General features: G+C 35.5%; 1 protein-coding gene across 3 annotated transcripts in view; it reads left to right on the plus strand.

The window, feature by feature from the left end:
- ANO10 (anoctamin 10) overlaps positions 1-13,214 on the plus strand; it is a 130,699-nt gene that overhangs the window by 19,460 nt on the left and 98,025 nt on the right. For all 3 annotated transcript variants that reach the window (XM_063155344.1, XM_063155363.1, XM_063155353.1), the window contains exon 11: positions 1,273-1,401. In XM_063155344.1, the coding sequence (XP_063011414.1) occupies positions 1,273-1,401 (129 nt within the window). The remainder of the gene's footprint in view (positions 1-1,272; positions 1,402-13,214) is intronic.

Genomic DNA, 13,214 nt, shown 5'->3' on the forward strand with positions numbered 1-13,214 from the left:
ATGGAGATAAAGGGCACAGTGAGCTAATGGATTATTCAGTTTGGAGGGGTTGTAAATGTTATCAAATGAAGCAAGTGAGAGGTGAGAAAGGAAATCCTGAAACCTCAAGTAAAACATACAGTAAAAACATGCAAACCAAGGATTCTGAGCAATGTTCATTAGACACATACATTGATATTAATGAAGGGGACTTAGAGGTGAAGTCTTTTAATAATTATAATCTGATTGCATTTTAACATGGAATGTACTTTCTCAGTCCAGATCTGTGCTGCCAACATCTTAATGCCATAGCTGCATTGACCAATTGTGTAACCACCATTGTGTAACTACCAGAATAATCAGGCTGTGGTCATAAGACACAAGTATAGCTGCAGATGTATTAATAGCTTTTTTTTATTTTCTGCTAGAATAGTTTGTTTCAATCAAGGGAGTAGGCTGAAAAATTATAACATTACTACAGTACTGTAATTTTGTTTTATGGTGTCATTTTTTCAACTAATGGCAGAAATGAATGTGCTTTGTGAATTAAAAATAACTAACTTTTCAGATCATCCATTTCACATGGGGAATAAGAGCATTTGCTGAAAGATTTCTGTTAAAGGAATACTGGAATTACTTTATCAGGTGAACTGAGTCACCAGCTTCTTGTCAAGGAGAAAGTTATTTCTGCTAATTCATTGTGACAGTCACTACAATTATGTGTCAGTCTTTCTCATTCCATACAGGACCTTGGAATAAGTAACCATTATACTGCAAATGGCAATTGTTAAGCTGTATTAATATTTTCAGATATTTTGTGGGAGCTGTGTAGGTAAGAGCTTCTTAGACTTGTGCTATTGCATGTGTTTAAATGTAAATCTGTCAACAAATCTCAAGTGGTTGTGATTTTAAAAAGGCGTTCTGAACCTTTTCCTCTTAACATTCAGACACAACCTCCAAAGCCAGTGTTAGCATTACTAGTTCCTCTTGGAATTTTGCACTTTTTCCTTTATCCTGAAATAAGTTTGTTTGGGATTCTAGCTGTTGTTGGGAGTGCTTGCTGTTTCATGTGTTCAGGTTACAGCCTTGCTGTGGTCTTGTCAAGCTGATGAGGTCTGGTCTGCTTGCAAAACAAGTCCTGTGCCGTAGAATTCAGAGGATAACAGAAAATAAGTTAAACTTATGGGTCTTCTGAGGCTTTCATGAAGAGAGAGGTAACATGCAGAGCAATGTGGGGACTAGTAAGCTAGAGGTAATGGTCATAACTGTAAATATATTTTTGTTTTATTTCAGTTGGCCTTTGAAACTATGAGTGTAATATCAGTTGTTACTAATTGTATACTGATTGGAATGTCTCCAGAAGTGGATGCCCTTTTCCCAGACTCAAAAATGGACCTCGTTCTGACTGTGGCATTGGTAGAGGTAAGTCTGCCTTCAAAAATGTATGTTGTAGCAAATAACCCAAACACCAGTGGAAATGATATCAGGAATTAGAGTTTACCTCACATTCTATATTAGAAGGAAATTAAGATTTCCCTATCAAAGAAGTGTTTCAAAGTCTTTCTTTTTGATTTCTTTCTCCTCTGTGTTTTCATTTACTGTGAATACTGTTGCTATACTTTCCCAGGCATTCCCAAGATACCAAGCATTTGTTGCTTCATGTACTTCAAGTATTTAGTAGTGCTATTTCAAGAAGCAAAATAATCACATTTTTGTGAACTGTTTATTTTTCTGCTTCGGTTGTGACCCGAGCATATCTTAAAGAGACTTCCTACATAATCTTTATGGATGTATCCTGTAGGGCTTATCTGAAACAACTATGTGTCATGATTGTAAATATTTGTGGTTGTAACAGCATTTGGGTTTAATCTTTTCCTAATTCCGTGTAGTAAGCACATCAGTGTCATTCCCTTTCAGACATGGAGGGATGAGTGTGGGTATTTTACAGAACTGATATTGCAGGACTTTGCCCTTATAAATCTTTCCTTCAGGGCTTTCTTGTATTGCATTACCTTGACTTTTTCCATTACTCTATTTTAGCTTTTAGAAACTGCATTACTTTTGTCATGGCAAAAGGTCTGGATTTTGTATGTGTAGTCAAAAAGTGCATCATCTTACAGAGGTGCATCAGGAGTATTTATTTCTTATTTGTTCATTTTACAGGTATTAAGTGTTATGCAATGAATTATGAGCTTGCTTTGAGTTTTATTTTCCAAGCCTTAAGGTTTGCAGAGTTAGCTGTAAATATGAATCATGTCAGCTGGTTTGCTGGAATTTACAGGCAGCCTGATGCACTCCTCTGTTATGCACGTGTGGACATTTACATTGACCTCAGTGAGGTGTAGTTTTAATATAAAACTAATTTAGCAACTCAAATGTAATGATGTAGCTCATTACTGGACAACATATCTAGAGAGGTGATATTTTGAAAACTGGATGCATAAATGCAAGCTGGATTTCTGACAGCTTGGAGATGGGGTGGTTTTTGATGTTGCTTGCTGTGTGCTAGACTTTTATCTGTTTAAATGTGAAGCTGGCTATTTGATCTCTAGGCAGACCTCTGTTTCTTGGGAGACCAAAGGAGAATACCAGCACTTTTCTCTAAATTTGAATTCTGGTTATATGCAACCCTTTAGGGAACATGAATTGCAGCACAATAACTAAGTAGCTCTTGAACTCCTCAACGTTGTATCTCAAATTATCTATAAATACTGTGGCAAGGGAGATTCAGAAAACAAAAGGAAGAAAGTTTGGACAGAAAAGGTGAATTAGTACTGAGGGGAGGAGAGGGGAAAAATGGTGTCTTATATAGAGAAGCACCTTCAGTGAAGACCACCAATCTATAATTGTCATTGTATGAAGAGACTGTTGGAGGCTAATGCTGGATGAGCCAGAGGAAATTAAAGGTATTAATTTGGTTAAAGAAAGTTAATTTTTCTCTAATTATTCTGCTTAATTAAAAAAACCCAAAACAACCAAACAACAAGCCATAATGCAGTGGTCAGAAAAGATCTATTAAAAAAGTTTTGATTAAAAGTATCCACTATGCCTGATGATTTAAAATATGCCAGTCTCTGATTTTTTTTTTTGGATGGTTGTTTTTCTCTTACTACCAGCTATGTATTGTCTGAGAAAACAGAGAGAATACAAAACCAACATGTTAGTCTTACAGTATGTTTCTGGAGCATAACGAGCCTTGTGGGGTTTTTTTGGAATGTTGTTGGTTGGTTATAAACAGTTTCAAATACTCCATGTGAAATGTAAGACTTTTGCTATCTCCTTAAGGGCATTCTTTTTGTACATTTTAAACAGTATTTAACATCTTCACAGGTGTGCGGTTTGGGGTTTTTTTGTTGGTTTTAGTTTTTAAAAGAGATCTGGGTTTTTCAAAGAGAGCTCAAGTTATACAATATTGCAAAAAGTTTCATAACACAAATTTTGAACTTTCTAGAGTCAAAAAGAGTTCTCCAAAGTGAAACATGTTTTATACAGAAATTTAATTTTAAAAAAATATATGAAAATGAGCACAGCAAACATGAGTTTTATTTCTGTTGAAAATCATTTCAATTGTGTTGGCAGGTCAACCTGTTCTTAGTTACAGATTTATTTTTTTAAATCAGAAGTTCTGTTGTACATATTTCAGGTTAAAACATTGATTACAAAAGGTTCAAAGAAAGGAGGATTACTGGATGCTGTGGGGCCATGAACAGCAGCATTATAGATTAATAGTAGCTTCAAGAGATGAGGATGTTTTTGCTTTTGTTTCCTGTGAATTTATTCCCATCTTACCTGTTGCACTGGGATTTTCTTTTACCTAGTGCTGATGAACCAGATCAGGGAATTGGTGTGGGAGAAGCTGTCTGACCTGTCCACTAGGGAGCAGGGCAGGAGCAGCAGTGTGTGGGACACACACAGCAGTGCTGTGGTGGGTTTGTGCTGGATTAAATTTGCAGGACTTCTACACCACTGAGCCTTTCTACTTTATGTCTCACTTAATCTATAGGAAGATCTCTGAACTATGAAAGGAGCCCACATCTCATGTATTGGCAGTATTCTCATGCGCCTTTCTCTATTTATGATTAAACTCTGCATTTCAGTTGTAAAAAAATATTCAGGAACAGAATATGGTACATTAAAGTTTTAGGACAAACCCGATGCATCTAAAGTATGTCAGTGTCAAGGCAGGAAAAAATTCAAATGTGTCAGGGTGTTGATAGGAAAGTGTTTTAGATCACCTAGCAGAGATTCAGAAAAACGTGATACAGGTGAGTTATTTTATTTTATGATGTTTACTGCAGGTGAAGATGAACATTTTACTGTGTGTTTGCACTATTTTGACAGCATCTTGGCAGGCAGTTTGAAAATGTTAAGAGAGAAATTTCTTTGAATTGGCTATGTGTATTTTCACATGTTCTGTTGATGGGGTAGCCTACTTTAATCTTAGCTGTCTTTAAGTATTTTAATAAGTTTATAGTAACTGAGACTACAGTTGAGTATTTATATATCTGTTTGATGCAAAACTGAACAGAAAAGCACTGTTGCTGTCAAAGCCAAGGACAGGTATTAGTGATGTCCTGATTTTTAGTCCTTTTTTTTTTTTAATGCTAGTACTTTTTAATAATAGTAATACCCTTCAAATGGAAACAGCTTATATGCAACATTTAACACCACACTGCTGAAGTAACAAAGAATTGTGTGTGTGATATTCTTGTAAGCATTCAGTACCCAGCCCCTACTGATTTATGCAAAATATTTTTTCCCATTAACACATCTTTACTCTGATGCTGTCTACATTTTTGGTGGGAGTATTGTGTTGTGTGAGCAAAGTAAATGTTAATTAGAACACCACAGGATAAAATATTACCAATTTCAAAATAATGGCAAGCATTAAAATAATAAAATATAATAATAATTTTTAAAGTATTAAACCAGTCATTTTTTTTGAACAGTTGACCTATTTTCATCAATTCAACATCTGCTTCCATGGCAACGTGATTTGAACCAGGAGCAGAATGATGAAACTCCACTCTTTTTCTTATGGATGGATGCTAACTGAGTGCAGCCAGTGCAGTTTTCAAACAAAAAGAAGTAGCTGAATGCCTTTAAAGCAGGAAACAATATATCCTTATTAACCTAATTTTAAAACAGTTGTATCACATTGTGTGTTTAGTTATTCAGACTTCACCACAGACACATAATTCTGGTGTGAATTCAGGTGCAAAGTAGGACATTCCAAGCACGTGTCTGTGCTTGTGTGAAACTGTTCCAGATCACTTCTGACTGCCTACACTGATTTGAACCACAAAAAAAGGAAATAACTCTGAAGAAACTTGGTGCATAGCTAGGGAAGTAGGTTAAAACAAGTGTAATTCTGCAGTGCTTTAAAAAATCATTCTTGCAAAAATTGTTGACAAAGAGTTTTGTTCCTGATGACTGTTTCTTTTTAATGTGGACTCTGATAAATTTAAGGAATGCAAATTAAATCAGTGTCAGGACTACTCTAAGAATTGAGTTCAAGAAATCAGTTCTACTCTTAAGTACAACTTTTAAACAGTCATTTTTCCTTCTAACAGTACATCAGTAGTGGTGTTTGAAGCAGTTGCTGTGAAGTACAGCTCCTCATGAATGTGTCCTAGCCTTGAAAAGCAACTCATGTATCCAGCCCTGAAGTGTAGTAAACTAATGGAAAGCCTTTTTGCAGAAGTGCACTTAGCCTGGATGTTCTACATCACATGAGGGATTTGGTAATTAGCTTGGAAATACTCAGTGGTAATGAAGGTCCTTCTTGATAATGGTAATATAAAATCTGACAGTACCATCAAAAAACGATTTTGGGAAGGATGCAATCAGCTGTGCTGTAGAAATGAGGACCTTTGCATAGGGACATGGGTGGTGTATTTGTAGTAAACATGGCTTACACAGTTGGTCTGTGTTGATTTAATTTCATGGTGTCCTCATAAGGACATAGATCTTTATCAGCATAATAGAAAAACCTGTATTGAAAAGTCAGTTCTGTAAGAAGCATGGAGTAGAATAAATAAAGTAATCCTTTCTTGAGCTTTGCTTTTTCTGAGTGAGAAGGAGCTGATGGCTCATTTATAAGAGGCTGGAAAGCAGGAATCGTAGTGTGTCAATGAGGCTGATCAAAAGTCAAAGTGATTGAGATTGGCATACAAGTTTTCTTCAGAATTCCATTTTATTAAGTGTATTTTTTCATCAAAGGCCTCCTTGTATAGATTAGAAGGTCTTTGAGCTTCTGCTGAACCATCTTGGTGTAGTAGTCTCAACACACAGTCAGCTCAACAGTAAGCTTGACAGTTGTTTCTGAAATGGTGTGCCAGAGAAACTGGGAAAAACTACCAGAGTCAGTTTGAATTCTAGTGGATGACAAGGTGTATTTATCATCTAGTTCTAGGCATCACTGTAATTTGCATTCTCCACAAACTTCAAAATCAGTAAACATTGCATCCTGAGTGCAGTTGAAGATCTTTTGAGTCCACTTTCTGAGCAAAAGCAAATTTAGGTCGATTGTTATGTCAAAATTAAAGTATTTCCTCTTTTTTTCCCCTTTAAAATTTCTTAAATGTTTTGCAACAGATTTCAGTGTAATCTGTTTTCTCCCAGTGAAGCTGGGTAATTTTGTTTTTTACAAAACAGTTCTGGTTGAATTATTTCCTGGCAGTAATGTACATGACTCCGTTCTGGCCAGGTGGAAGTGAGGCATGGTCCTGCATGGTGTAGTGTGCTGCATGTGTGGAGCAGACAGCTTTGTTCATCTAGAACTCATGAGTTTGGGATTTAGAACATATGCTAAATACACATTTATGTAAGGATCAACTTTAGTAGAAAAGCAACTGGGAAAAAATCAGAAAAATAGGCTGCACCAGCATACACACATGTATGAATCCTTTGATACTGATGGAGTTACAGAAGCTCAAAGGTTGAAGCATAACAGCTGTGCATAAAGTGGTGATTTTGCTACATTATTTCTGTGTTATTGCCAGATACTAACATAGGATAAATGAGCTGCAGAGTTTCACATGGGGAATTAAAGAGCAGTGTAGATGGAAGGGACCCCTGGAGATTATTTGCCCAAACCTTCTGCAGGACCCTTGATTAAATTCTCAATGTTCTTATCAAGATAAGCTAAGACTTGAGCACTACCAGTGGGGGAAAGTCAACCACTTCTTTGGGCAGCCAGGTCCACTGGTTAATTGTTCTTATGGCAAATAATAGGGTTTTTTTTTTTCCTATGGGAAGAAAAAAGTTTCTCTGGTGCAACTTGGTAGCTCATGACCTCTTGTTCTTCCACTATGCAACATTGTGAAGAGGATACCTCTGTCTTCTTGAAAACTACCTGTTAGGCCCTGGAAGAATGTGATTAGATTTTACCCACCCACCCAAGCCTTCTTTTATCTAAATGTAACGAACTGAGTTTCTTCAACCTGTGCTCATATATCAGGTTTTTCAACCCTGTATATGACTCTTCAAGAGGCCGCCTCCAAATTTTCAGTCTCTGCTTTCCAAGTTGTCAGTGCCACTTAAAAATTAAAAAAAAAAGTGCTTTTAATTCATGCTTATCCCTTTATATCTTTCTGCTAATTGCAATTTGTATTCTTTCTTTTATCTTCAATGTATTTTCTCTTTAGTTAGAGAAAATAATTTCTGGGAATGTTAGGCAAGTTTTTTAATGTTCTTACTGCTGAATGGCAACAGTTTTGAGGTATCGCTCTTTCCATGTACTAATTCATTTTTGTGTTAATGTGTTTTTTCCAAACTGGCATGTATACATATATACTACATTTATAACTTGAGTGGTTTGTCAGTTTTGAGATAGAACTGTAAGGTAGAGTACATAGGGGTGAATATTTGATGCATGGTTTCATTTTCTTGCTAATAGTTAAATGTATATGAAAAAATACTAGATGAATTACTGATAATGAGAAAATATTAATTAAATATAATTAATAATAAATCTGTTTTTAAAAATGGTTCATGCTAAGGTGAAAACCTTACTGACAGCTTTATGGTTCATTTTTTGGAAAATACTTGGCAATTTAATTCATCAAGTATTTTATTTCAGTGAAACAGACTTCCTAGCCAAGACTTACCTGTGCTTGGATGTGGTGAAAATGGAAAAACATGGGAAAATGGAACAATGTAGTATTACTGATGCTGAGTATTAAAAAAGGTTTATACAAAGCAGTAGTGATTTCAATTAACATATTGTTCTGTTCTGGAATACCCCTACCTCAGCTGCAAACATTTACTATATATATATATATATATATATATATATATATATATAAAATAATATCTGAAAGCCCTTCTTTAAAAATCAAATATGTAATTTTTTTTAATACAATGCAAAATAGTAATTTGATTTTTTTTTTCTCTGCTAGACAGGTAAGCCACTGCAGTTTATTCCTAGAATTCAAATTGTGAGACATAGAAATAGTTGGATATTTTAACTTCAAGCTGAAACCCTGGCAAAGATTTCCAGTAGTTGCTGAATAGCCTCAGTGTGAGACTTAATGAAAACTTCTAAAGCTATAAAGACTTATATAAAGACTATGTCTAAAGACTTTACTAATTCTGCTGGTTGTTTACTTTACTCTTCGGCAATATTTTAAGAGTAAAAATGAAGTCAAATGTTACAGGAACAGATTGTTCTCAGGGTTTGTTTTTTTTTCCTCACCTTCAGATGTGGGGAAAGATTCATGGATTTGTGTGTATAAAATTTTATAAATGTTAGCGACTTCAAGAAGCCTCCTGCAACCATATCAATGAGTTAAAAAAATTTCCAGTTTTTCTGGTTGTACATTACTACAGATTGTATTTATTTGCAAAATCAGAATTTATCACAGATCTTTTTATTGCCATCTACTGGTTCTTTTGAGATATTAATTCTCATTTAGTGTCAATTTTTTGGTCACTCTAAATAATAAAGCTTAATGCCAAAAGTGTGTCAGAAAGAAAACAAACACTAAAAAATTTGAAGATCTAATTAAGTTTTTTTCCATAGCTTTCTGCTGGTATAGAAATTAAAATGCATGTTAACATCTATGCTTGAATAGTCCAACAGATTTTTAAAGTCTCAGAGCTTAAAACAGTATTTTCCTATTTGTGACTAATTTTCTTTTGTTTCTCCTTATTTTCTGTTCTGTACTCGAACCCTTCCATTTTCAGGTTCTCAATTTGCTATGTTTGAAATTGAAAAATAATCACAATGAATTGTGCTCTTCAAACTGTGTACAAGCACTGAAATGTGTTGAATAAATGGGCACATACAGTAATGTGTAGGACAGCAAGAAATCAAGGTACTGCATCAGGTTTTTCAACCCTGATAGCTGGAATGTGTTAATGTATTTTACTACTGTGTCTGCCCCAACTGGAGCATTTTGACAGTAATGTTCATTCCTTGCTGACACAATTCATTCAGAAAGTGTTTTTATCTTAAAAGAAGACAGTGTGCAAAGGGTGTCTGAGCTAGAGCAGATCAGGGGTCTTTATAGGCCAGGATCCTTTCTGCAGCAGAAGCCAAGGGAAGAGTAAATTAGTACAGCCAACTATGTAGTCACGCTCTTTCAAAGTTAATTCCCAGAATCTGGTGATTTCCAGTGTAACCTGTCTAATAACTGAAAATGGTCTGGCCAGAGCTGCCTGGGAAAGTGTGCAATGCTTTTATACAATGGTGTACCTACTTGTTCAAAAGAGTTTGAATTATACTCTAGTGAAATGCTACTTAAGCAGCTAATGTTGATATACTCTTGGCATCATAAGTAATTACCATATGTATAGGTTCTGTCCTGGATTTTCATAAGTTTTCTCTGTGGTTTTTTTTTCAATTGTCTTTTCTGTCTGAGAAGCATTTTTAATTCTTAAGCTGGATTCTGTGAGTGTGGTTGTGACATTACAGTGAAGGTTAAGAGCACAGGAAACCTTCTCACTGTGAGAAAACCTTGTAGGTGTCTTTAGTAGAAACAATGATAGCAAAAGGTAATACTCTCTTCTTGCTGTCAGCTGGGTGGTGGTATTACAGTGACCTGATTAGGTCTTCAGGTGAGAGAAGTGGACAAGAATCTTGTTTCATGATCAGAAGGCTGATTTATTGATATATGATATATAATACATTATAACTATACTAATAGGAATAAAGAGAGAAGTTGCAGAGGCTGCTAAGCTAAGAGTAGCATAGAAAAGAATGAATAACAAAGTTCTGTGTCCAGCAGAAAGCAAGGACAAACTCTCCTGTGAGTGGTTAGCAAATCCAAACACTCACAGAAGCCCAATCACCGCTGCACCTGTTACATTCCACACCAGCCAATAACAATTGTTTACATTCTTCTTCTGGGGCCTCAGCTTCCCAGAAGATGAACAAATCCCAAAGAAAGGATTTCTATGAAAAAATGTCTGCGACAGTAGTGGTAGAGCCACAAAGGCGTCAGGTGCTAGTTAGCTAAAAGATCTTGACTTTCCAGAAGGGTACTTCAGTGTTCCTTCAGTAGGAATCAGAAATGGATGTGCCTGAGATGGTGCCATTCCTCATGAATTACCATTATCTGGTAGATACTGCTGTATTCGTATTAGGAAGGTTGGATTGGAGAGATACTGTAGGAAGAGAGCACATTTCTCAGCTATGCTAATAAGGGCTTCAGAAGTGTCAGCCTGGAAGAACAGCAGGAGAAGACAGAGTAAGAATATTTTTTCCTGTTTCTTCTGGGATTGTGCAAGGATGCCAGAATGACAAAGCTTCAAAAGGGAGGATGAATAGAGAACAGATCTTTGCAGACAATTACAAGACATTTTAGAGAACTCTCTAAGAATCAGATATTCAGATCTCTTTAAAACCCACTTAATTTAATATTTCCCACAGAGAAGTTTCCTTTAATGTGTAAATATTTCCAGCTCAAGCCTGACTATGTTGAATACACTTCCTTGCTGGCAGTTGGAACTTGAACGTCCAGACAAAAACCAAGTTAATACCTATTAATATTAATTGTTTACTTTCCACTTGATTAGGATTAGTAATTGTTTAATGACAAGACAGAGTATGAACATTCAAAGCCTTCTTGCTTAGCGACCGTTTCAAGACTAGCTTAGCATTTCGTGAAGCTGAATTATTTTGTTTTGTAAATAATGTATTAGTTTATTCTCTTAAATTATTTAAATAATTCTCTGCAAATGTGCTACCCGTAGCTGCCAGCACAAGCCTGAATAATGGCTTTTCCTAGGAATCTGTGAATAGGTTAGAGCTACAGGGCTCCACTGTATATCTGTTTATCTCTGATGCAGTTTGCAACAGTGTTGCTTTGTATTGTTCTTACTAGAAGTGTTCTCTTTTTAGGGACTGCAATATTTTCCTGTGTCCAGGAAAAGCTTTTTGTAATTTCTTTGTCTAACATGCTATGTTTTGGCTGGTTTGTTTGGTTTATAAACTGTGCGCAGGGTTGGACAATAAATACACTTTGTCATTTGTATCCTCTGATGATTAACAGTGGAAATGAGTGGCTCTGTGCAGGTAGGGTAGAAAATGTGGGGTTTGCAGCTGCAGCTGGAAAAGAGATGGAGAATAAGAAATCAGTAAAACTGACTATAAATAGCAGGAGAAAGCCAGTGAAACACGTTGGAGTCTCTGTATTGTTGATTAGATATAAACACCTCTTCACAGAAAGAGTCTTAGTAATGTAGTATTGTTGCTCACGTTTCCTTGTTAGAAAATTGCAGGAGAATTTACCTTTCTTGTGCTAAAATTCTTTGCAATAACTTCTGACATTTCGTATTTGGAGTGTTAAACCTTCAGGACCAACTTTGGTACTCCTGCTGTTGACTTTTTTACATACCTGCTTGGTGTTATAAACATAATTAGTAGTCATTTATTGGACGCTTGCAGCGTGAGTTCTACAGCGTTTTATTTTTAAATGAGTGAAATTTGTTGCTATAGTTTTTACCCTCCCAACCCTTTTTTTACAAAAGCTCTGAAGAATCATGTGCTGGATTCATGAAAAAAAATATTTTTCCAGTTGCTTTGTTTTGTTTTTTAAATGCCACCTGGCACACTTAGATGAAAACTGATTTTGGAGCTCAAATTGTGCAAGAAAATGAAGCACTGGGTTGAAAGGCTACAGCAGAGAGTTTGTTGGGGGTTTTTAATAGTCTTGCTGAAAACATTTTTTTAAACCCAGGCTGAAGATGGTCATGAGTCATGCTAGAAAGTAAATGTCAAAAGAACTGGGGCTTAATGACTTTATTTGTGCACTGAATTTTTATCTTACAGTGGAAGAGAGTGTCAATCCAGATTTTCACTCTTCTTATCAGAAGAAATTAGTGGAATGATATGTAATTTTCAAAAGGATTTTTCATGTGCTATGACAGTGTGCAAGCTGTGAGGTGTGTCCTGCTTTTTTCAGTCCTTTTGAAATCAAGGGAGATTCCTCATGCTTGCCTATCATCAGCTAAATCTCTACAGTGAATTACACAAAGGAGATACAGATAGATGCTGCTGAGAATTCATAAACCATAATATGTTTGATCAAGGTTAGCTTTAGTCAGAGGATTTGTTCTGTGATGAAAAGTGTGTGTGTATGTGCCTGGTATATGGATTATGGATAAACCAATGTCAAATATTAGGGTATCTTTTATTAAACTTGCAGTATCATTTGTGATACTGCAGTTAATCTGCATCTCAGCATATTTTGTATTTTTTCAGAAGTTCATAACGACTGAAAAATCTGAGACAAAACTTGTTTTAGAATCTAATGAAATGAGAAAAAACCAGTTTATTATAGGAAATGTTTAGATTTTTGCTGTTATAGCTTAGCAAATTAAATTATTGAATTCAAATACTTTTTTTGTTCTCCTAGCTTCTAAGAGTCTGTTTAAGAAAAATGATATACCAAGAGTGGTTTGTAACAGAAAAATTATTACTACACCTTGAATTATAAAATGTTGAAAACACATGGAAGTATCAGTCCATGCTAACATTGGTTCCATTTGGTAGTCTTGCTTCACTTCCTGTGTAATTTTAGTAATTGCAGGACGAAGCAGGAGAAATGGGATGGGTATTAGTGTGACATATTTCCAGTGGTCTTGATGCCAGTTTAACAAACTGATTCTGTAGAAAGTGTATTACATTATTTTTAAAAACACAAAATGCATACATAACCATGATTTGAGGGTGAACTCATTACATGTGAGCAAAGGAGTCCACAAAACAGTTTATAGAGTATTCCTGT

Source organism: Melospiza melodia, chromosome 1, assembly GCF_035770615.1.
Source record: "Melospiza melodia melodia isolate bMelMel2 chromosome 1, bMelMel2.pri, whole genome shotgun sequence".
Classification (NCBI taxonomy): Eukaryota; Metazoa; Chordata; class Aves; order Passeriformes; family Passerellidae; genus Melospiza; species Melospiza melodia.